Raw genomic sequence first — 24,280 nt, 5'->3', positions numbered from 1 at the left:
GATATAATTAAAGTTGTTTCTATAGTTGGGTCCCACCATTAAGATTTTATAATACAGTTAGGGAGAAAATATACATGCATATACATGCATGAAAAACAGGTGTCATGGATAGGATGTGAACTTTCTAGTCTGACAGATCCGTACTCAAACTTTAAATTTGCCTTTTGAACTAGTTATGTGACCCTGGGCAACCTATTTAACCTCTCTGATCCGAACTGTTAAGTAATGAAATCCAACTTTAGGAATGGTGGGAAGACTAGAGAAATGACAGATGAAGTGCCTAACTCTAGAGTCTCAATAAACGACAACAGTTACTATTATTATTATACTAGAAGTCCAAATAGAGAAATCCAAGAGGGAAGTCGTATTTTGGAGGAAAGATGATGAGTTTGCTTTGGGAACAACTACAAAAGTTAATGCTGGAAACATGGATCCGACAATCATTCACCTGTGAATTCTATTTTTTTAAATCACTTTAAAAAAAAATGTTTATTTATTTATTTTGAGGGAGAGAGCACAAGCACAAGCAGGGGCAGAGAAAGAGGGAGATAGAGAATCCCAGGCAGGTTCCATGTTTGGCACAGAGCCCAGTGCTGAGCCGGATCCCATGACTTGTGAGATCATGACCTGAACTGAAATCAAGAGTGGATGCTTAACCAACTGAGCCACCAAGGTGCCCTCACCTGTGAATTTTTTTTTAATTTTTTTAAATGTTCATTCATTTTTGAGAGAGAGAGAGAGAGACAGAGAGACAGAATGTGAGTGGGGGAGGGGCATTGAGAGGGAGGCACAGAATCCGAAGCAGGCTCCAGGCTCTGAGCTGTCAGCACAGAGCCTGACGTGGGGCCTGAACCCATCAACCTGAACCGTGAAATCATTACCTGAGGCAAAGTCAGACGCTTAACCGACTGAGCCACCCAGGCACCCCTCACCTATGAATTCTTTAAGCCATAAAAACCGATGATGAGAAAGCAGATGGGGGTGGGGGTGGGGGAAGAGGGTCAGAGACAAAGGAATGGAACAATAGAATTAGTTTATTTATCAAAAGAATTATGCAAATTGATTCCCTGAAATAAAAATATTACATTAAAAATACAGGAAATTCTAATAAAGGGGAGTAATCAAGAGGACCAGTTTCAGCCAAATACAAATATTAAAGAGTAACAAGTTACACATATCCCAGAATTTTAATTTAAGGGTAAATTTGCCAGAGGCATCAAATTTCCTCAGGATTAACCTTCTGGTTCCCTATACTTTCACCATTTAAATTAGGTATCTTATTGACTAGCTTGTCATATATTTGTAGATTAAGCTTATTTTTACTTTTATAAGTGCTAACAAATCTTTATCCTATTTTTTTCTATTATGGAACTCCTATTTGGTGTCACATAGAAAATTTAAGAAGGAATCACAGGGTATTTTAACCCCAAATGTTAATGAGGGACATGGAAAGAATGCTCTCAAATTAACCTAAGCTGTTAAATTAAAAATGAATAAAGATACATTAACCAAATGCAAGGTGTGAAAAATTTGTGGACCCTGATTCGAACAAGTTGTTTAAAAAACAAACAAAAAACCCACCACATTATTTTTTAAAGACAACTAGAGAACACTGACCATGAACTGGGTATCAGATAATATTAAAACATTACTATTTTTGTTAGATGTGATTTGGTATTGTATATATATCTAAATAGTTAAAAGTACTTTAACAATTAAAGAAATAGACTCTGAATTATTTATTGGCAAAAAGAAATAATGTTTGATATTTGTTTTAAAGTACTCCAACAGGGGCACCTGGGTGGCTCAGTCAGTTAAGCAACTTCAGTTCAGGTCATGATCTCATGGTTTGTGGGTTCAAGCCCCACATCGGGCTCTGTGCTGACAGCTCAGAGCCTGGAGCCTGCTTCAGATTCTGTTTCCCTCTCTGTCTGCCCCTCTCCTGCTCATGCTCTATCTCTGTCTCTCAAAAATGAATAAATGTTAAAAAAATTTTTTAAGTACTCCAATAAAAAAAATGATAGTGGTGAAGAACAGATGAAACTAAAATGGCAAAATGATAATATTTTAAGCTAGGTAATAGATACATGATGATTTATTGGCTTTTGTGTATGTTTGAAAAATGTGTACAATAAAAAGTAAACAAATGACAAGAAGAATTAAATAGATCAAAATATACATCAGTGAAACAAAAAGAATTAAAATACTTACAGAATATACCAAATGAGAAATTCTAAAAGTCATGTTTTCTTTGACCACAGAGGTAATATTTTTAGGTTTCCTCTTGTATTAAAAAAATTATACATTTCTTTCAACAAAGCTAATTTTCAAACAGGTTGTATTATGCTGCAAAATTTTTAAAGTACCATTTAAATTATCTTTTAAGAATTAGGTCTTTTGCATGAGAGTGCAAAATAGATTTCTTTTAGGATGCAGTAGTTTACCTTTTCTTACTATTTATCATGAACTGCTAGACCATAAGCCATAACTCTAACTCAAGTGCAAATGCAAAAATGGGTTTCAAAGTCATATTTTGGGAATGATCACTCTTGAGGAATATTCTATACCATCCAGTCTATTCAAGAGGAGCTATTTTTGTATATCAGGGTTTTTTTTTTTTTTTTCAAATCAAAGTGGAAAAGCCACAACTCCAGCAGTGAGTGACCAGAAAAGTAAAATTACAAAAAGGATATAAAACAATTGTGTGATTTATTCTGTAATGTAAAATTAACTAAACCTTAGAATAAGACTAAAACTTAAACATTTCAATATGTGTTAGAAAAATACGAATTCATAATCTAGTCTCAAAATAAATTCTTTACTAAGTAGTAATGAAATACCATGTTCAATTGTAGCTACAGATTTTGAAAGCCACTTATAAAATGGAATTGATTGAGGTAAACAGGATGATGAATAAACCAGACACAAGGACACCTAAGATCCAATTGAAGGAACAAACTGAAAGAGTGTCCTCTAAAACATAGGCAAGTAAAGAGAGATACTCTGAAACAGCTTTAGGGAACAAAAACTAGATTTACTCTAACTGTGATATAAAAGAGATGATACTTAGTCTAAATGTACAGATCTTTTGAGAACAGAATGGAAGGCAATAATAGAAATCTTTGGAAGAGAAATCTTTTTGAGTTTGGGAAAGTTAACCTCAACGCTTAAAAATGAGGGTTTGGGACAAAGTAATATCTAATAATCTTTCTACTGTAACATTCTCTTATGCTCTTAAACTATCACATTTTTTTACTCTAAGCATAAACCTAGACAGACAATCAATACATATCAAGCCTGGCTTATAAAAACACATCGAAATGCAAACAAAAAATTATGTTTAGTGGTAATGCCTTTCTTAGTTTTTACAATGTGCTAGTCCGCCAAAAATCTAAGCAGTAGCACTCTTAAGAAAATACTGAAATGAGAATTCCTGTGGCTTTTGCTAAAATGATCTTGGCTATGACTAAATGCTGCCCCCTTGAGGCGACAGATCTGCCTTCTGATGGGTTAAGTAACTTCAAGCTCTTTATCAAAGAAAGGAAGGGATCTGGAAGATACCAAGATTCAGTTTATGCCCACCATATCAGCAATGATTCCTATGTGAAGAACATGGAACTGAGGAGAGGCATATATAAAATACCTTAAGTAAATACATCCTTAAGTAAACTATTTTTATATACAAGAATTTAGCATGTCTTCAGATCATGGGATTAAGAGTTAGAGTTATGTTCAACATGTGTTTTACACGTTCCTGAAAAAAGGCAAGTCTTTAGGTAAATATTTATAATTAATTTTATTTTTTTACTCATTTTTTATTTTTTATATGCCAATCTATTTTTTTTTTTTTTTTTGGTCTCCATAAGGTACCAATTTATGAACAGTGGAAGGAGGCAGAGCCTTTGGAAGTAGTTATACTCTAACCTGAAAATATAACAGACTGAAAATAAGCAGCTACAAATAAAGAAATCTGCTTTATTTTGTATTTATATAAACTACACAACTAAATACTACTTAAACACAAAATCTATGGTGACATCATATATTTTCATCCTCTTTTTTTGTTGCTATTTTTTTTCTGTAATGAAATTAATACAGCTGATTAATGGGATTAAAAAGGAACAAAATCGAGAAAAGGAACATGAAATAACATTGGTTTTAGGAAGGATTACCTGTTGGCCATTCTCAGCAGGGACATTTCCCTGCAGTCTTTTCAGCCCTGCACATTCTGCAAGTCTGGAAGTCCCTTCTTGGGGTCCAGGTGCCTCCTTTACATCCCCAAACCCCTTGAAATGGTGGAAATAACAAGGTTTGGCTGAAAAAATCACATTTAAAATTCTCTATTTCATCTATCCCTTTAAGGTATCAATTCAAGTAGTGAATAAAATGGTATTAAACCAAGGTCTATATAAAAGAAATTTAAAGAATCTAGGCAACAATGGAAATGCCTTTTTCTATTAGCAGGCTCTTAAGAAGGCCCAACAGCCTACCCTTCAAAGGAAACTTATGATCCTATCTTGAACAGTTGATCTTTTTTAGGCTTTATAGGTACTTTATGTGAAGGTAAAACACACCTATACCTTTATTAAGTGCCTAACTCTATAGCAGTCACCATGCTAAGTGTTACACATGAGAACCCTGGTTGTTAATTCTCACTCATAGACACCATGCGTGCTATCTCTTTTTCTTTGCAAAGCTTTAAATTTCTACATGCCAGCCAAACACTAATTTTAAAAATAAAGAATGTAGCTATTTTAAATAAACTACATTCTTTGGGAGAATATATAGAAGAACACATTCTTCAGATTAGGAATAAAATGTAATAATTTTATGACTTGGATTAGGTGCATATACATCCAATGTGTTAAGATGTCCTGAAATTATCATTTAATGGCATGCACATTTGATAACATAATAGTTCAAATAATCAATATATACCAAAGGACTTTCTAGAACTTTACAAAGAAATCTTTTTTAAAATAGTGCATAAATGGGTTAAGAGTATAAATCTTCATTTCAGACACACACCCAAGTGTTTAGCCCTGGACCACCGCATATTAGATGGTGACCTAAGGCAAGTTACTTTGCATCTTAGAGCCTCATTTCTAAAACATCAATAACAATTTTTACCCAACAGAGTTACATAAAGGATTAACTGAGGAAATGCTTTAGTGCAAAGTTCCTAACACAGGTCCTAGTTTTAAAAAGTATTGTTGTTTGTTCTTTGTTACTTAAGTATCATTATTGAATATAGTCACACTGGAAGATTAAGGACACAAAAAATGAGGGTTGATAGTTCCACAATAATGGAGTTTTTCTCTCACTTGGCTTAGTCTATTATAACTATTTAGGATTATAAGGGAATCTGAGAGGAAAAAACAGAGTTAGGAACATAATCAAGGTGAACTGGTTAATTATTAAGTGTAGGAAAAATATAAAGATCCAACTTACTGAATACTATGTGCCAGACATTGCACCATTAAAAAAAAAATTAATGTGCTTAATGGATGAAAAACTCAAAGAGTAGCATGGCAGTCTGAGTAAAACTGATTTCGTATTTTTCACCAAAACTCAGTATTAATTATTGCCATGTATATACCACAACTAAAGAATACTCAACCTATTTAGGTACCTTGCAATAAAGATAAACCTAAGCAAGGTAGTACTGACATATGAATTCAAATCTCATTATACCTCCAGACAGCACTGTCCAGTTTTATCCACCCACATGAAAAAAGATGCATATCAGTGGATGAAGTGTTCTGAACCAAGGGATTCTTTGTTCTTTCATCTTTTATTCTGCTGACCCCTCCACTGCTAAATTTGGTACTAATGCCAACAATGGCCATAGATCTGCTGTAAACACCAAAAGCACAGAGACGAAACCCAAGTCAGAAGACTGCTAGCAGAGCTGGTGAGTCACAGAAGGGTCTGGCTACGGAGTACTTAGGAAAGAGAGTGAAGAAAAAGTAATCCAGGAAATAGGTGACAGACAACTGTCTGTGAAGCAAACCCCTAGTTTCAGTGGAAACAGCATGCAAGACTGTCCTTAAAAACTTTACAGGCAGAATGACCCTCAACTCAGTAGCACTGATGCTAGAAAACACTTGTATTTACTAAAGTGTACAGATCAGATAGGAGATATTAAAGAGGGAATAGTAGAAACATGATAGTAGGGCAAAGGAGTAAGAAACACAGCAGCAAGAATATCAGAATAGCTGAAAGAAACTGAAATTATAACACTTTTTAAAGAATAAAGGCAACTAAGTCAATATGTAAATATAATAAGAACACACTTGATAAAGTTCTTATGGATTCATCTTTTTTTTTTTTTTTTACAAAAGAACTGTGAAACAAGCCATAAAAACATACATCAAAATCAAATACAGCAACTCCCTTTTAAAGTGGTTTTAGCATCCCCTTCCAAAGAAGACCAAAAGGAGACTAACTTACAATTAAAAAGTCTCTAAACAGCACCTGGGTGGTTCATTCAGTTAAGCACCCAACTCTTGATTTTGACTCCAGTCATGATCTCACAATTTGTGGGTTCCAGACCCGCACTGGGCTCTGCACTGGCAGTGCGGAACCTGCTTGGGAGTCTCTCTCCCCCTCTCTCTGCCCTTCCCCCACTCGTGCACATGCACACACGCTCTCTCCCGCGCGTGCTCAATTAATAAACATTTAAAAAGTTCTCTAAAAGATGTCAGATTAGCAAGTACTCCTCTATCTTGGGTCTATAAAATTACTAATTTGGGTGTGTAACAAAATTGAAAAGACTTCAAACCACGTGCTAAAGTTAACAATTGAAAACTGTATAATACCAAAAAACACCAAAAAATAAGAGCACGAGAACCTGAGTACATCAGTGAGCAGACACAATTACCTTTTCAAGATGAGGCATGGAACAACAGTGCATTTTTCCCTAAAATCCTATTTACAAATCAGAAATTTCTAAGAGCAATATGATAGCAGAACGACTTACCTGTGGGACCACATTCTGTACGTATGTTGGTGGATGCTGTTGCTTTTGCTGAACAGCACTTTCTATTGCTACTTTCGCTACAGTGCTTGGATCTGCTCCTGCTGGCACGGCAACCATTGTTGCACTGCAGCCAGCATTGTTGGGGTCACTGATTGTAACAATTCTAACTCCTACTTTATTTGGAATTCCTGTGACTGTTTCCCTATCATTATCCTCTGCTGGCCTCTTTACAGTTTTGCATTCTGCTGTGCCATTTGTAGACCGAACGTCAGATGACAGGGCAGGAGAATGGGACACTCTTGATCCTGAGTGGGGAACTGCTACGACTTGATGCCCCTGTATAACAGAGGTTGTAGAATGTGGTGAGACAACTACACTTGGGCGTTGCTGAGGCACATCTGAATTCAAACTTGAAGCTAGAGGTCCATTAGGCAAATCAGTACCACTAAACTGCTGTGTCGCCACATTTGGAGCCTCCTGTATACTGCTCACAGATGGTGAACCACCCAAAGTTAATATAGGTCCATTAGAAATTCTTTCTAGTTGATCACCTTTGGCAGTATCTTGCTGAGTGGCATCTAAAGTCCCTTGTGGTTCCATTGGAGATATCTCGCCATTTCCTACATGATTGGAAGTTTTGTGATTTGGAATGTTTTTGCTTAAATGAGAACCATCTCCTTTATCAAAATCACAGATTCCATTAACCAGAGGTTTTTTCAAATCACTTTTGATATCCTGCATGTCGATTTGTTCTGAGTTCTGTTTTCCGGATGTTCCATTCTCACCTAATTCTAACGATGGCCCATTACTGATTAGTGAGCACTGATTAGCCTCACTTTGAATTTTCCCTGAGTTTGAAGGAGGTAGACTTGAGTCACTGTACTTTCTCCCATTTAAAAGACTTCCCACCTGCATTTCATTTTCCTTTGTATCCCCATTGCTGGTGTTTGTGGTTCCTCGTCGGCAGGACGGGTTCTCCATGACTTCAATCTTACGTTCATGAACATGTAAACCTGTTGCTTCTTTTGCTTCCTCCTCCTTTTGGCAAATTATCTTATCACCTTTGAACGGGGGAGTAGCAGTAGTACAGGATGATTGTCCAGCTGGAGATGTCTGAGTGGCTGGAAGCGTTTGCACCTGAAGTCCAACTCCTGCTTGTGTCCCACTCATAGTAATTCCTGCTGGAGCAATGAGCTGAGTTGCATTTCCCTGACTCACAGTTGCAGTTGCAAAACTTGTATTTGGCACAACTGTTATGGTTACCTGGTTGCCAGAAGTCCCTTGGAAAATGGTTGCTGGGCTATTTGAGATCAGTGGGCCTGGCAATATTTGTAAGTTCGAGATGGGCACAGTTTGCACTCCCCCTGCAGGTGGCATTGCACTTTGGACCAACTGAACATTTTGCTGCCCAACCAATAGCTGCTGAGCAGAAGTTTGCCCCTGCACTCCAAAACCTGCTGCTTGGTTATTGGCCACCTGGTATACCACCTGAGGGCTAGGAGCTCTAGCATTATTAGGGGGAGGAATCTGTGGAGCTGGGAGAATTAGCTTACCACCTGGTGTTGAAGGACCACGCTTTGGAAGCAGCAACTGTTTTATCAGACTTGACTCACCAGAAGCAGGCTGACCAACGCCTGCGTTTGTCTGCTGTGGCTGAACTTGCATCTGTACTTGTTGTGGCTGCTGAACCTGTACTTGTACCTGTTGTGGTGAGGGCGCTGGTGAATGCTGCTGCTGCTGCTGCCTCTTCACAGACAGCATCTGACTGACGGTAGGAGGTGGTCCTTGTGACTGAGGGGCGGAAGAAGATGACATGGCAGTTGGGACTTGGTTATTAGTAGCTGGGACAGGTGATGGTGAGGAAGATGGAGTTATGTTTGGTTGCCCAGTTAGCTGAACTGTCTGACCAGCTGGAAGAGCTGCTGGATTAGCAAGAACAATTTGGTGAATGGCTGGTGCATAAGTTTGACCTTGTTGAGCCGGCTGGCTTACAATCACTACGCTTTGTTGGGTTGGCTGCTGTGGTTGTTGAATGGGCTGTTGTACCACTGTTGATGAAACTTGCTGAGAAGGGAGAGGTTTTGGTGCAATGTTCTGAAACCCTACTCTTGAGGGTTGTGGACTTGGGACACCAGCAATGGTAACCATCTGTCCTGTAGCTACCTGAAAATTCTGTACGGACGTTGCTGAGACAATATTGGATGCAGAAGTTGTTACGTATTGTGAAGGTGCTATGATAACGGTGTCTTGTGGCTGGCTACCAGCTGATGTTTGTTGAGATGAAGTTTGCACAGGCTGGGGTGATGTGGTGATTAACTGTTGACCCTGTGAAACTGTAGAAGTACATGCTGGTATGTTCTGTACTCTGCCAAATATATGACTCTGTGGGACGGCTTGCTGAATTACTGTAACAGGAGTGCCGGAAGGTATCTGTCCTGGTACCACTGTGTGTAATGGAGACTGTTGTGGAATTACAGATGGATGATGAAGCAATGTCTGGGAATTTACAACTGTAACGGGTTGTGGTCCTGTACTATGATTCTGAACGACAGAACTCTGAGCAGCTCCTCCTCCCACAGCAATACTAACAGGAACTGCTGTCTGGGGTAGAGAATTCTGAATTACTGTAGCCTTAACAACTTCACAAGGAATTGGAGCTTTATTTTGAATGACAGTCACTGGAGCATTTTGCTGCTGGTGGGTATGAACTGTAGGATTTGGTGGAATTCTTGAAACAGTCTGTGCCACAGTATGAACACCTTGTACTGGAAAAGACATTTGTGTTGCAGTCAAATTTGAAGATTGGTTGGTAACAGAAGTCCTCTGAAAATGGTTTCCTACAGTTTGTGGTCCATGAGGGATTCCTGAAAAATAGGAGGGAAAAGCCAAAATTTGTAATGAAATGACTGAAAGCTGCAGGTAGGCATTATTTTACTTAATACAAGAAAAAAATAGTTTTAGGAAATTAACATCTAACTACTTATCACGAATATGATAATAAGTAATAGAGTAAGCAAGAAAATGCTACTGGAAAAACAAGGAAAAATTATACATTTTAAATTTATATAATATTCTTTTTCATTTTTTTACTTATTAAGTCAGTAATACTTAAAACTCAAAAATTAATACCTGCAGGTGAAGGACTTGGAGATACATCAGGAACAGAATCAACACGAACAACAGGAGTAGAGACTGGTTGCTGCTGATAGTACATCTGAATGGGAAGTGGTATAGCCCTCCGTTTTACTCCGACCACATGAATATGTGCCTGCCCGTTGCTGCTGGAATCCTCCACTCTCTTCACTGTATGATTTGGAAAGACCGTTCTGTAAAGTACATACATACTTAGTTTTGTTAACTAGCACACGAGCAAAAAACACTGACTTCTAACAGTGTTTACATAACAGCAGCAGGACATTTGCTGCTACTCATTATGAACCAGTATGATTCATATAGTTATAGATTCTGTAAAGGTAGGGAGCAAAGAAAAAACATAAAAGATCAATTCTCCAATTTTTAAAATCATTATTTATTAACACTGTGGGGGTTTTAAATAATTCTATTGCATATATAATTAACAAAAAAGCTGCATCTAGGCAATCAGTGTCTATTTTATGAACTTTGCAAAATATCAAAAAGCTTTGATATCCGATGACAAGAGTATTAGCTATAGACTATTATTCAAGACTACAAAGGGCGAAAGTCATGTCTCTAACATATAAAAGTAGGTAGAAAAAAGTTTCTCTCTTCTTTCTTTGATAAGCCTTCTAATATTCAAATACAAACACCAGGTTTGATTTCCAAAATTTCCTTGTATTTAAATTTTCACCCTTACTACAACCTAGCCAATATTTCAAGTAGTAGAAATATTTAAAACTGGATAGTTATTTTGTCTAAAGAGCAAGAGGTGTTCTAAGTGATATACATGAACTTTGTTTGAAGTTAACAACTATGCATCCTACCTAAGACATTTATAAAATCCAGTTGAAGTTAGGATTCCACCACGAGCTAATTTACTGCACGTTGAGAGGTACTCAGAATACATTTCTGCTCGAGAGACAGAACAATCTGGATTTACTTCAAAATGAGCATTTAGCCTAAAAAGGAGAAAAATAAATGGCATTATGCATAGTAGATTATAGAAGAGTTCATATTTAAATATAGCAAAACCATCTGAAGGCAATGTATTATTAAATAATATTTATGCCTGTTAATCAAATTTCTCTCATGTTATTAGCAAAAAATGCACGTTAGGTTTTAGATTGATGAAACCAAATAGAAAGAGATTAACCATGTAATCATATTTATTTTAGTATAAAAAATCATGAACAACAAATATAAAAACTGTGCTCACATCCCAGTGAGAACAGGGTTGGTCTGTTGGCAACAAATACTCACTCTACAACAAGTAAGTGTTATTCAACGACTATCTACTCAATTTCCTGTCTTGCAATAAGTAAAATATAACAGAAATTCCCAATAATGAGCTATTTCCATCGGAGATGTGGAAAATGGAGGAAAAACTGAGCTAAAATTAAACTTGTGTTGCTTCTTGGATCAAATTCCTTGAGAAAAACTTACCCAAGCTTCCAACTACTCCTTAAACAATGATACTTCTTCCATGCTGCACACTCCCATTCCCCCATTTCAGAGACTTTTATTCCTAATCCATTACAAAGTAATTCAAACTTCAGTATGTCTTTTTCATATAGTGACTTCCATCCATAAAGAAGTTAGGATTGGAGGCCAAATTATCTTCACAGGATTCTTTTCTAGGATTTACTATATACACAACAGACCAATGTATAGCTGTTTATATAAACGGACTCAATACTTATGATAAGATAACTTTAAAATGATTCTCTCCTTCTCCACTAGAACTGGCAGAAATATGCAAATGAGATTTATAAGGTCAAATTTATGCCTAATATACACACATTGTGCAATGGATGTGGCACATACTTTTTCCAACTTTCATAATTCTTTGAGTACTGAATTTTCAAAAGGACTAGATACAAAAAACTTTTTTTGGTTTCAGCGTAGAAGACAAACATTTCCAAGTATTATTGGAAGAGATTCATCAAGTATAAGGTGTAAAAATACAGAAGGTGAGGAATAAGCAAAAAATTAGAGATATTTAAAACTATAAACCTTATTTGAGCAAAGTGGAAAAGTCTAGAGAAAACTGCCACAGGAACAAAGATACGAAAGCACCAAAAATATGGAACACAGAATGACAGGAGCATGGAATGGGAGACAAACAATGTTCGAGAATGGGAGAAAAGGGATCAAAGAAAGAAAAATTTTAAAGTAATACATCATCAGAAAGTGATCTTTTACATTCAGTCTGTTAATCTTCTAAAGAGTTTAAGTTGAAATTCATAAACTATGTGGAAGCTATTATCCATGACAAAATGAAATCTAACCAAGTCTCCATTTATTTTTTCAGAAAGTGGCTGACATAGGACTATTCAGTCTTCTCCATAAAATATTATTTTCAAGTTGCTTATTTCTATGTAAACTCACTGGCTCTTCTATCATTTGATTAGTTTCCCCTTACTATTCCCAAAAAAGAAAAACTATCAGTGAACAAGAAGTATTACTTGTGATGAAAAAGAAGGGACATTTAACAACAAAATCTGGTTTTATTTTCTTAAAGACAGTCCTGGTCAGTTTTAATAAAATACTGATTTAAGAAAAACAGATTTTATAATCTGACAAATCTTATTTTCTACAAAGTCAAAGGGTAACATTTTAACACAAATTTTACTCTGAAAAGAAGTGGTGTAATTTAATGAAATTCTAGTCAAAGACTATTTTAATTCTGAAGATTATGATGAATATTTTTCTTTTAAACTGTTCTAAAATGCAGGTGAAATGATTTTACATTATCCTTTCTTTGTATAAATGATATTCTACTCTGACTAAAAAAAAATACAGAATAAAACATTCTGGATGACTGTTGAAATACATTTCCTTCACCCTTTTGCTTTATTCTTCCCAAGGATAAAGCCTTAATAGAAATAAACCACTTACCACTGACAAGCAAACTTCTCACTATCTATTTCCACTATTCCTGGAGGTGGAGCAACATGCTGTGCTACAACTGCTCTGGAAGCTAAAGAAAAAAATACATTAGCTACATCATTTTTAGAAACTTACTTAGTTACTATATGCCATGTTCAGTTCATGGACACTGAAACAATATTTACAATGAATACCTTTTAAAAAAGGTGTATAAACATAATGAAAATATACAAATTTGAGAAAGAAACTTATAATGGAGCACATATTATACCAGGCACCGTCTTAGATGCTTTATATAAATACTCTTTTTTAAATCTTGCAATCATTCCAATAATAATGCTATGGATTATATGGTCAATATCAACTCTGTTTTTCCCATGGGTCAGACACTGAGTTAAATACCTTACATATATTATTTTAATTCTTCTGTGCGGTGGGTATAGATATGGAAACGGAGACTCACTCAAAGTGATTAAAATAACTAGCCCAAGGTCACACAGCTCAACACATCAGTAAATAAGAATCAGTTTAGTTACAGAAGCAGATAGCATCAGAAATCGGAACTTCACTTCTGAATCTAAAAGATTAACATTAACTCTCTAAGTGGCATATATAACACATCTGGGAAAAGGTGAACAAAAAGGTGAACTAATTTAAAGTCCTACATCCAAGAAGGATTTTCCTAAGATTATTTTTCTGAAGAAAAAAAAATCTACTGTAATAATAGTTTTAAAATATACCTATTGTCCGAGGAGAGGCAAGATGGTTGTGTGAAAGAGTACTAGCTGTTCATCTTAAGACGCATAACAATTTCTGAGATTTTACTTATGATATATTTTAAAACAATTCAAATCCAATGAATATGTTAAATAATCTATTATTTTCTAACAAGTTGAGTAGATCTGTAGAAAAATGTTTTCTTTTCTGCTGTATTATATATAAAGGAACTAACGAAAACATGAAAAATATAACATAAACTTAGTCATATGATAATAGGTTATAAATACGAGTCTTTATTTATAAAATTAAAAATTATACTGCTTCAAATAGTTTTTAAACTTACAAAATGTACCCACTATTTTTCAAATAACATTTTAGCAAAACTCAGGATCCTCAAACAGAACAAATGTATTTCTAAATTATTAGAACCAAAGGAGCTCCAGAGCACAGTCAAATCTGTGAATGATCTAAAGCAATCCTTGACTTGTTTGATGAAGCCCCAAGCTTTCACTGGGATAAGAGCTAATACCAGCCACTTAATGAACATTTGCTCTGTATTAAGCCATTTACATTTACAAAACATTGTTTCTTTTTATCTTATTTGTAGGCCTAAATTTAATTACCCTCATTTTGCTAATGAAAAAATAAAGCTCAGAGATGAAGTTTACAAAAGAACACATGACAGAAATGGCAGAACTGTGTATAGCTGGAAAGCCTTCTTTTAGGAGTACCCGATTTGAATCCAGGTCTGTCATATTTCAGATATCATACTGTGACATGCTGTTTCTTAACAGAACAAAATAATTAGAACCCAAACTATTTTCCTGGTGCAAGCCCAGCTTATCTTTTCTTCTCCTAACTTGATGACACAGTGACAGAAAATAGCCTTCTAGGGCCTGTACCTATATGGAAATCTTCCTCCTTTTTCTTCATCAGTTATACTATGATTGTACTACGTACCCTACTCAGACTGAAATCTCCTGAATCAATTAACAACTAGTTGAGTGAAACATTAGAAATGATGTTGAAATTATCAATTTCCAAATACTCAACTTTTGTATATATTCCTTTTTAAAACTGCCCTTCTCCCATTTTGGAACAGAAAGTCTTACATCTCATCCATCCTTTAGAGCAATGCAAGTTATGGTTAAATACACGGCTCTGGAGCCAGAGTGGCTGGCTCTAGAGTTCCAGCACTCACTAGCTGTGTAACCGTGGGCAAGTTAATTAACCTCTCTGTCCATAAAATGTGGAAAAGTAACACTGACCTCATAGGTCATTATGAGGATTAGAGGAGTTTATATAGAAGCCACTTAAAACAATGCCAGGCACACAGTTTTCACTATATAAATGTTAGCTATGATGATGATGGTAACAATGATGACGAATGATACAAAAACCTCTAGGGCACCAAAGGGAGAATCAGAATTATTACAAACCACAAAGCTTCTTTTAACCAAGGTATTATGGTAGGGCTTTCTGTCTATATTTTATTATGCTTTACATATTATATTTAGGAGCAATGTTGGGCATTAGATATTGACTATTCTGGTGCTTTGGTGTGTTCTGAATTCAAATATAGAGTGAAGACAATTTTTGTTTAATGTCCTTCCCTCCTCTATCCTAGTAAAAGGGTATTACTTTTCCGGTCGAATCTTGTATAAGTAAAGCATAGATAAATTTTTTAAAGGAATACTGAAGGTGGCGTCATCTTATTTCATTCAGATGACAAAGTCATGGCTTAACTATGTTAGAATTACAAAGTAAGGAGCGTGTCATGGGAACACCTATTAACCACACTTTCTTGGATTGAAAAATAAAGTTGGACTTTATCAAAATAATGGAAAATGAGGTTGATTAAGCAAGATCCTTTTGATAATAAAGACTATTAGTTAGGTTATGTGGCAGACATTTTCTATAACTGAATGAGGTAAATCTGCAGTTCCAAGGTTTTAACACAAAACTACTCAAAGCACATGATAAAAGCACCTTATCGAAAAACTATATTGGTCTTGAACAATATATCCAGTTCCTAACCCAGTGGTCCTCAAAGCATAGTTCCCTGACCTATAGCATCAGCATCTCATGGGAACTTGTTAGACATTAAAATTCTCAGGTCCACCTGAATCAGAAATTCAGGGTATGGAGCCTAGAAATCAGTGTGTAGGCCCACCAGGTGATTCTAATGCACCCTGAAGTTTGAGAACTGGTGTGCTAATACTTCTTGAATGTATCAGGTTAAATAAGGTGTATCTAAGCAAAACAGTCAGTATAACTTCTAGTCATATCTTATTAATATCTTTTTAATATATTTTCAATAAGCTTAAAAGTAAATGTACTGACTGGGCATCAAATTCTTTTCTGAGTCATATGTTGTTACTTTTTTGATTTCAACAAAATCAAAGAACTCACGTCAGAAGATCATTAAATATAATCTTAATAATTTTGGATAATTCTGAAGGTCAAAGAATTACTAAGTTCTAACCTTAGCTATTTACTGATGTGAACTAGATTTTCAAATTAAATCTATAAAAAGGAAAAACAGAGATAGAATTAATGTTGAACCCAGTTTCACTCAAGCAATAAAAAATATTCATTCTGGGACACACTGGAGTTAACAATTTACTGAGAAGTAGGGAAAAAAGTCTCGTCCACCTCATTAAGAGATGAACTTCCAATAGCTACTTTGTCATGTATTGTTTCACATACTGTTGATTTCTAAAACTCGTAATGATAAAATTTTAAACACTTAAAACTTCATAGAGCACCAGCAAATTGAAGAAGTTAAACTAAAATGTCTACATTTATAGCTGAGAAGTACTGATACGAGTTCAAGGAGAAAGAGGGTATATAAAATTTCCAATATGAAGAGTTTATATATTTTTTTAAATGGATGTTGGTAAGTATCAAGATGATACTGGATACAAAAAGTATTTTAACTTTTATTTCAAAATGTCAATTTAATATACACAAAAAATTTTATTTACAACTATTTAAGTTATAATGAAGAAATTTAGATTTCAAATTAAAAGTGGGTGAAAGGTTATATATAAGTATTCATAGTGATGAGGAAAAGTGAGCAAAAAGTTTGAAGAGGACCATTCCATAAGAAAGCAGTAATAAACAAACAATGGGGGGGGCACACTATGAATGATACCTAATAAAACAATTAAAAGTTGTCATTCATGATGAGCTAGTAATAAAGTAAAATGCTCATCGGCTCAAAGATGAACTCTTTTAGGTTGTCTTTAGAGGCTTATTCCCACCTCTATCAATGAATTACTATATATATATATGTGTATGTGTGTATATACACACATATCACAAACGCTCATCATTTAATTTCGTCCGTTTGCTAAATGAGGACCAAATCTTAGTTTAGGAGGTGGCTTCATTTGTTAAGGTCGCTAGTGGGTCAATGACAAGGCAAAAAACAGTAGCCTTCATCAAAACTACCCTTAAATATTCTTCAAATGGACCATTATGTTTCAGGTTATCAATGATAATTTATTAATTCCTTTCTTTGTTGGACATAGTTTCTCTATGGCCCTCAATTAATTTAATCTCTAGTTTCTTCTTTAAGGATAAGAACATACTCCCACCACACACCTAACTGGCAAAATGAACTGTTTCATTTCTTTGTTAAGGTTGAGAAACTATTAATATTTGACCACTGATTCCCCAATATGCATTGGCTATTTAACATCTATTGCCTGTGGGTGAAAGGTACTAACTAGATTAGTAGTCAAAATTACCTACTGTTTTCATGCTTTATAATTTGCCCAATTCTGTTAGTTGGTATCAAGTAAGTTAAATGCACTTATGATACAACTCTACCATATACTTTAGAAGGATGCAGTGGAAGTCAATAAAGTATGTGATATGTATTACACACTTTGTGTGAATAGAGTATATAATTGTGATTCTATAAGTTAGAGAAGAGGAGAGACTGGGACCATGATTAAATGAGAGCAGAACAAGTTGCTGGAGAGATGTGATGAAAGTCTGAACTGGGCCATAAGCACTGGCAGTTGAAGATGCCAGGGTATTTAGAAAGATTCAACAAGATTTGGTGAATAAATGGATGTGGTAGTTAAAGATAAAAAATAATGAGATTTTTGCTGTGAGGTGTGAGGGAAGTTGAGAATGATCTAAATGTATTTCTAGGCTGAAAGGAAGAAGCAGGTGAAAGATAAAGAGGTTTAAGATATATGAATGAGGAGATAGATGGATATTCAGAGCACAGATTGAGAAGAAGCTGACATCTCTGAAGACAAAGGGAAGTTGAAGGAAAATGAATTCAGACGCTAATAAGTTTGTAAGTGAAGGGGTAAGAAGCTGAAGAAACCCATGCCACATGACTTCCATATTAATTGCAAAGTGAGAATACGATCAACTGAGGAAAAGAATATCCTATATTAAAAAATACAAGGAAAGAAAAATGTCTTGGGAATGGTAGGAGGTGGAAAGAGCAGATGAGGTGAAAGATGGATTGTTTTAAGACAAATGAAGTTGAAAAAAGCACTTCCAAAAAAGCTGAGAGTGCTAAAATATAAAAATGATGACTCATATTGAGATAGGAGAAAGAAGTCCAAGGACTGAAGAGAATGATCATTATTAGACAGGTATGAATTCCAATTAAAGATATTTGAGTTAAACAGAACTGACCCAAGGGCCCCGAGGAAGGGTGCACAAGTGCAGGTATACATGTCCATATATGCGTCATGTGTACAAATGCACATGTGTCTAATCCAAGACTCTGATTCTATGGTTTCTTGGTCCAAAATTGAAAGTTATTAGGATATATTATACTTATGTATTAGTATGATCAGCTAGGAGAATTATAATTATAAGGTCATTCTTGGTGTATCAATTTCCAGTGAACAAAATCACAAATAAGTCCATCGGGGCACTTCATCTTGTTCCCACAGTTGTAAATTTCTAATCCCTCACACTCCTCTAAATGTTTTTTTGAAACTCTATTATACTATTCTTCCTCTGACTTACGTTGGTCCTACTGCTCCTGGAACGTATAGTATCTAAGAAATTAAAGCTTACACTCAAGTTCTGCTTTAGCCTATTCCACTATACAATATCAGTTTCCTGTACTGCATATTTAAATTTATCCTTAGTATTAAATCTTACACACCATTAACCATACTGAAAAAACATTATGTAAAAACACTAACCTGGGGTGGATGCTACATGGGTCTGGGTTTGGACTTGCTCTACAGCTTGTGGCCTAATTTCAGATAAAACTTGATGACTGGAACTTGGATGTTCGACGAGTTTTACTGCAGCTAGTGCATCAGGGCCAAACATCTGAATATCCATAGAAACCAGACACACTAACATGTCTAAAATAAATTAAAAACCAATAGTTATTAATCAATAGCATTACCAAACAATGACATTGCTGAAAAACACATGCTGTTGGAATAACTGTTTCTCAAATGCCAGTCCACAAATCATCGTTCATCAGAATTATCTGTGGATCTTTAAAAAAGATAGTTAGGCTCAATCTCTGAAGACTGATTTAGTATCTCTGGGATGGGGATTCGGCATCTTTGTTTTTTTTTTTTTTTTTAATTTTTTTTTTTTTAATTTTTTTTTTTCAACGTTTATTTATTTTTTTTGGGACAGAGAGAGACAGAGCATGAACGGGGGAGGGGCAGAGAGAGAGGGAGACACAGAATCAGAAACAGGCTCCAGGCTCCGAGCCATCAGCCCAGAGCCTGACACGGGGCTCGAACTCCCGGACCGCGAGATCGTGACCTGGCTGAAGTCGGACGCTTAACCGACTGCGCCACCCAGGCGCCCTACGGCATCTTTGTTTTTAAACAATTTCCCAACTGATTCTGATGTGTAGCCAGATTTAGGAACCACTGATATGGAAAGTAACATCTTAAATTTCTCAATAATAGTACTGGCAAGCCAAATCTCTATTAACTCTGATTTTAGTATTTACACCAAAGACAGAAATCATTTTAATCAATGAGTAAAATGTTAACACGATATACTTTCATAAGTATGTTTAAAACTGACAACCCACTAAGGGTGTGTTAAGTTCACTAATTTTAAGGATAGTAGCACTACCAGCAACTTCTAGGAACACAAGGAAACTTTTTCACTCAGCTTCAGTTGCTTAATAGTAGCAGCTGACTGTTTAAAACTGAAAGATCTGCGGGGCGCCTGGGTGGCGCAGTCGGTTAAGCGTCCGACTTCAGCCAGGTCACGATCTCGCGGTCCGTGAGTACAAGCCCCGCGTCGGGCTCTGGGCTGATGGCTCAGAGCCTGGAGCCTGCTTCCGATTCTGTGTCTCCCTCTCTCTCTGCCCCTCCCCCGTTCATGCTCTGTCTCTCTCTGTCTTAAAAATAAATAAACGTTGGGAAAAAAAAAAATTTTAAAACTGAAAGATCTGCTCTTCAGAGACAGCAGTTTTGTTGGTTTGAAATCTGATATGTAGTAACAGAAATACAGAAAGGGACATGAATTATTGGTAGCCACATACACCCTGGTCTCTATATGACAGAAGTTTCTTGCTAATCTTAAACAGGTAAAAAAGAATAGCACAAACAAGTGTATCTAATGGGTAATGACCCCTCAAAATAAACAGTACATCCTAAATATCAATTGTGATTTAGCACAGTACCAGACTAAATATTTTTTTTCCTCAATAAGGAAAATAAATGTTTCTTTGGTTTAGTCTTACCTATGCTCTTTTCTACTTTTGCAATTTTTGTGCAAGCGACGTCTCCCATTTCAGTGAGCATATATAGCACCTCGAGTGTTGAGATTACAAGCAGCACATCAGGTAAAGTGAGATGACAAATGATCTCTCTGTATGAGTCCTGATCGACATATTCACAAATCAAAACACCATTATCTTCTGCTTTGCAAAGATTTCCCAAAATTTCCATGCCTGAAAAGCATACATGCACAAACATTTATTTGTTTTTTAACAGATGCTAAAAATTTTGTGTGTGTTATACAGTGAGAAAATTAAGTAAGCGCTTACCCCTCATCTTTAAAAATCTATCCCTTGACATTAGGCATTTAGTAACAGTATGAAACATCAGATGAGTAGTTTTGAAATCAACAGGGTCCAATAGAAGCTGGAAAAAAGAAAGGACACTATTGTTGAGGCAGGCTTCTTCCACTGTTGTAAACTTCAAATTTAATAAAAATTAACAACAGTGTTGCGTATGTTTTAAAAAAATGTAGTTACTTGAGAATAGCCATCACTAAATCTGGAGCATCATTTCAAATATTTCTTTTTTCTAAAAAAGTGTGTGATACCATACCACTTTAGGCAAAACTGTATGTAGGCCTTTCATATTCTGTAAGTATAGCAAATATAATAATCCTATATACTAAAATTTTAAAGTAAATATCACTAACTATTAAAACTATTTTAAGTTACTGTCACATGCTTACCTCAGCTGCAATATTTCCTAATGTGTCAAGGCCTAATTGCCTTAGAGAAATAAAATGACTATGTGCAGAAAGTAATAGGAAACGAAGACAGGTACGATTAGCTGCCAAGAGCTTAACATTGCCCTCCTCAAAGGAAAGATTTCGCAAAATCACTGCAATCTGAAGTACCCGTTGTCCTTCAATATCATTAATGCCCAGCTTTCGAGGTGGATGAAATAAAGATTCCCAAATCCATTCTCCTGATGTACCTTCTATAATAGAAAATACACATTTTACTTAAATTAATATTTCATTTATTATTATTGATAGTCAAAGTTACTTAAAATTTTTCTTATTGACTTACCATGAGACTTGTTTCTGTCAGAAATGAGGTCACGTACTTCATTATCATCAACAATGTCCTTCCAAAACTGTAATAAGAAATTATAATACTTAATTCTGACATTTGAAAACAACTCTTCTATTACTTTAAAGACAGTCACACATACTATAACTCTATAAAATTTCTATTTAAAAAAAATTCATGTAGATATACGTTATATATTTATTTATTTGACATAAATGCTTAACTTTTTATAAGTTTAAGGTAGTTATAAATAAGGTATCATTTCAGACTAGAGTTTCTCAACCTGGGGTTATGGTGCTATTATCTTGTTACTTTTGTACTAATTTAGGGTCGTATTATCTTGTTACCTTTGAACTAATAAAGAAGCACACAGACTATTTGCTTTTCATCTCTTAAGCATTCTAGTATGTATATTTCAAAATAATTGTATTTTATTTTTTTGGAATGAAGATTCCTTTGCATTTAAAGTCACTAGTCTGAGAAAAAGTCCACTACCAAAAGGATCCACTGCTCAAAAAACTCACGATAGAAAATATTTGAGAATAAACAAGAATTAGGCATACGAAGAAAAAAAAAAAAAACAATGTTCAATAAACAAGAAAAAAGGGCCATAGGAAATCCAAATAACAAAGATATCAGACATGGAATTTTAGATGATCACAGATAATAAATTCAAAGAAATAAGAGATCGAAAAATTTGGCAAATAAATGAAAACTATAAGAACTGGGGTGTCTGAGTGGCTCAGTTGGTTGAGCATTTGACTTTTGATTTTGGCTCTGGTTATGATCTCACAGTTCTTGAGTTCGAGCTCCACGTCGGGCTCTGTGCTGACAATGTGGAGCCTGCTTGGGAGTCTGTCTCCCTCTCTCTATGCCCCTTCCCCACTCGTGCTGTCTCTCTCTCTCTCTCAAAAATTGAATAAATAAATATTAAAAAAATATAAAAGCTAAACAGAATTTCTAGAACTGAAAAGACAACTCAATCTAACAAATGATTATATACAACTGAAGAAACAATTAGTGAACTAAAAGAGAGTGCAAAAGAAAATAACAAATTGTCAGCAAAAAGAGACAAAAGGATGAAAAAAAAAGCATATAAGACACAGGGCATAGAGTGAAAGGTTCTAACATTAGGGTAATTGGAGTTCCTGAGGAAGATGAGAATGGGCAGAAACAATAGTTGAAGAGACAAGGCAAAGAATTTTCTAAAACAACTGAAAGATAACCTACAGATTTAAAAAGCACTCCAAACTCTGAAGAAAGAGAAATAAAGATGTGTAGGAACATCACAATAAAATAATAAAATACCAAAAAGCAAACACAAAACAAAACAGGGGAGCCTGGGTGGTTTAGTTGGTCAAGTATCTGACCGGCTCAGGTCATGATCTTGCAGTTCGTGGGCTGGAGCCCCATGTCGGGCTGTGCTGACAGCTTGAAGCCTGAAGCCTGCTTCGGATTCTGTGTCTCCCTCTCTCTCTGCCCTTCCCCTGCTTACTCTCTCTCTCTCTCTCAAAAATATATAAACATTAAAAAAAAAAATTAAAACACACACATACAAACCCTCCAAAACAAAACCCAATTTAAAATGCAAAGACAGAGAAAAGAACAGATAATCTTGAAAAGGACAACTAAAATGACAGCAGACTTTGTAAAAAAAAAAATTAATAATAATAATAATAATAATAATAATAATGATGATGATGATAATGGAAGCCAGAAGACAATGGGACATTTCCTTAGTGATGGAAGAAATGATCTGCCAAACTAAAATCTTTATACAGTGAAATTGCCCTTCAAAAATGAAAACTGGCAAATGAAAACTGAGAAAACTTGTCATCTACAAACCAGCGTGAAAGAAAAATAAATGAAAAGGTAGATGTAGTTTAAATCAAGATAATGAATGAATTACTTAAAAAATGTCTTATGAGGTAAAAATACACATAAAATTAAAATCTAAGACAAAATGTCTAGAAGAGACTTTTGTTCAGGCCATAATGGAGTAACTGGTACTTCAGTAGTCCTCTTCCTATCATAAAACTACTATGTATAAAACAACTGTTTTCAGAGATTGGACAACACAGCAATGCAAAACTAATCACTGAAATAGGGAAAACGAATGAAGTGAGTCCAATGACTGTTCCATAGTTTTACAGGACGCTCTTTCTAGACTACAGCAAAGGGACAATAAATCTAAGAGATCACAGCAAGCTGAGGAAACTGATCAAGGCCAATAGAACTAGAATTTGAGAGCAAATTTGCAAGAAAGAGGAGCAATGAAGAGAAAACTCCATGACTCTGCACAGGACTGCCTTGAATTGATTGATGTTATGACTGAACTCCAAAACACCAGGCCAAAAAAAAAAAAAAAATGTAGAGAAAAACTACTGAGGAGCTATACTGGACAATTCACAAAACAGAGAAAACTCATTAAATACCCTGTTAATTCAGTCAAAATCCAAACAAAGCCATGCCTTAGGAATAAGGATAAACTAGTGCTAAAGACTAATTTCTCTCAATCATAACAAAGCTTTAAAACAATCTTCTAAAGGATCAATATGTCACAATCCATATGTCAATTAAAAAGCATGCCAGAACAAAGTCCAAAATCCAAATACTCAATAATGTAACATTCGTAATATCCATATCTAATAAAAAATTATTGTCTGTACAAAGAAAGTAGGAAACATGATTCATAACTAAGACAAAAATATTTCAACAAAAAACAAATCCAGACGTAATAAAGATAATGGATTTAGCAGACAGATTTT

At 35.3% G+C, this 24,280-nt stretch overlaps 1 protein-coding gene and 1 long non-coding RNA gene across 3 annotated transcripts in view; one reads left to right on the top strand and one right to left on the bottom strand.

Annotated features, from left to right (window-relative positions):
- Positions 1-12,954, top strand: part of LOC124501022 (uncharacterized) — a 40,130-nt gene extending 27,176 nt beyond the window's left edge. Inside the window, exon 2 of the long non-coding RNA XR_006959686.1 lies at positions 10,118-12,954. This is a non-coding gene — a long non-coding RNA (uncharacterized LOC124501022). The remainder of the gene's footprint in view (positions 1-10,117) is intronic.
- ARID2 (AT-rich interaction domain 2) overlaps positions 1-24,280 on the bottom strand; it is a 169,781-nt gene that overhangs the window by 39,409 nt on the left and 106,092 nt on the right. The window contains exons 7-16 of one of the 2 annotated variants that reach the window (XM_047064920.1): positions 21,510-21,576; positions 21,167-21,417; positions 20,748-20,844; positions 20,442-20,651; positions 18,919-19,086; positions 13,019-13,100; positions 10,945-11,079; positions 10,112-10,308; positions 6,983-9,846; positions 4,173-4,286 (exon numbers count right to left, since the gene is read on the bottom strand). In XM_047064920.1, the coding sequence (XP_046920876.1) occupies positions 4,173-4,286; positions 6,983-9,846; positions 10,112-10,308; positions 10,945-11,079; positions 13,019-13,100; positions 18,919-19,086; positions 20,442-20,651; positions 20,748-20,844; positions 21,167-21,417; positions 21,510-21,576 (4,185 nt within the window). The remainder of the gene's footprint in view (positions 1-4,172; positions 4,287-6,982; positions 9,847-10,111; positions 10,309-10,944; positions 11,080-13,018; positions 13,101-18,918; positions 19,087-20,441; positions 20,652-20,747; positions 20,845-21,166; positions 21,418-21,509; positions 21,577-24,280) is intronic. The other variant, XM_047064921.1, reaches the window with a different exon arrangement.

The sequence above is a fragment of the Lynx rufus genome, unplaced genomic scaffold, assembly GCF_022079265.1.
Source record: "Lynx rufus isolate CCGP_SWC_20201006 ecotype Redwood Valley unplaced genomic scaffold, mLynRuf1.p SCAF_7, whole genome shotgun sequence".
NCBI lineage: Eukaryota > Metazoa > Chordata > Mammalia > Carnivora > Felidae > Lynx > Lynx rufus.
The sequence above is the reverse complement of the archived record's forward strand: the minus strand, read 5'-3'. Positions and strand labels throughout refer to the sequence as shown.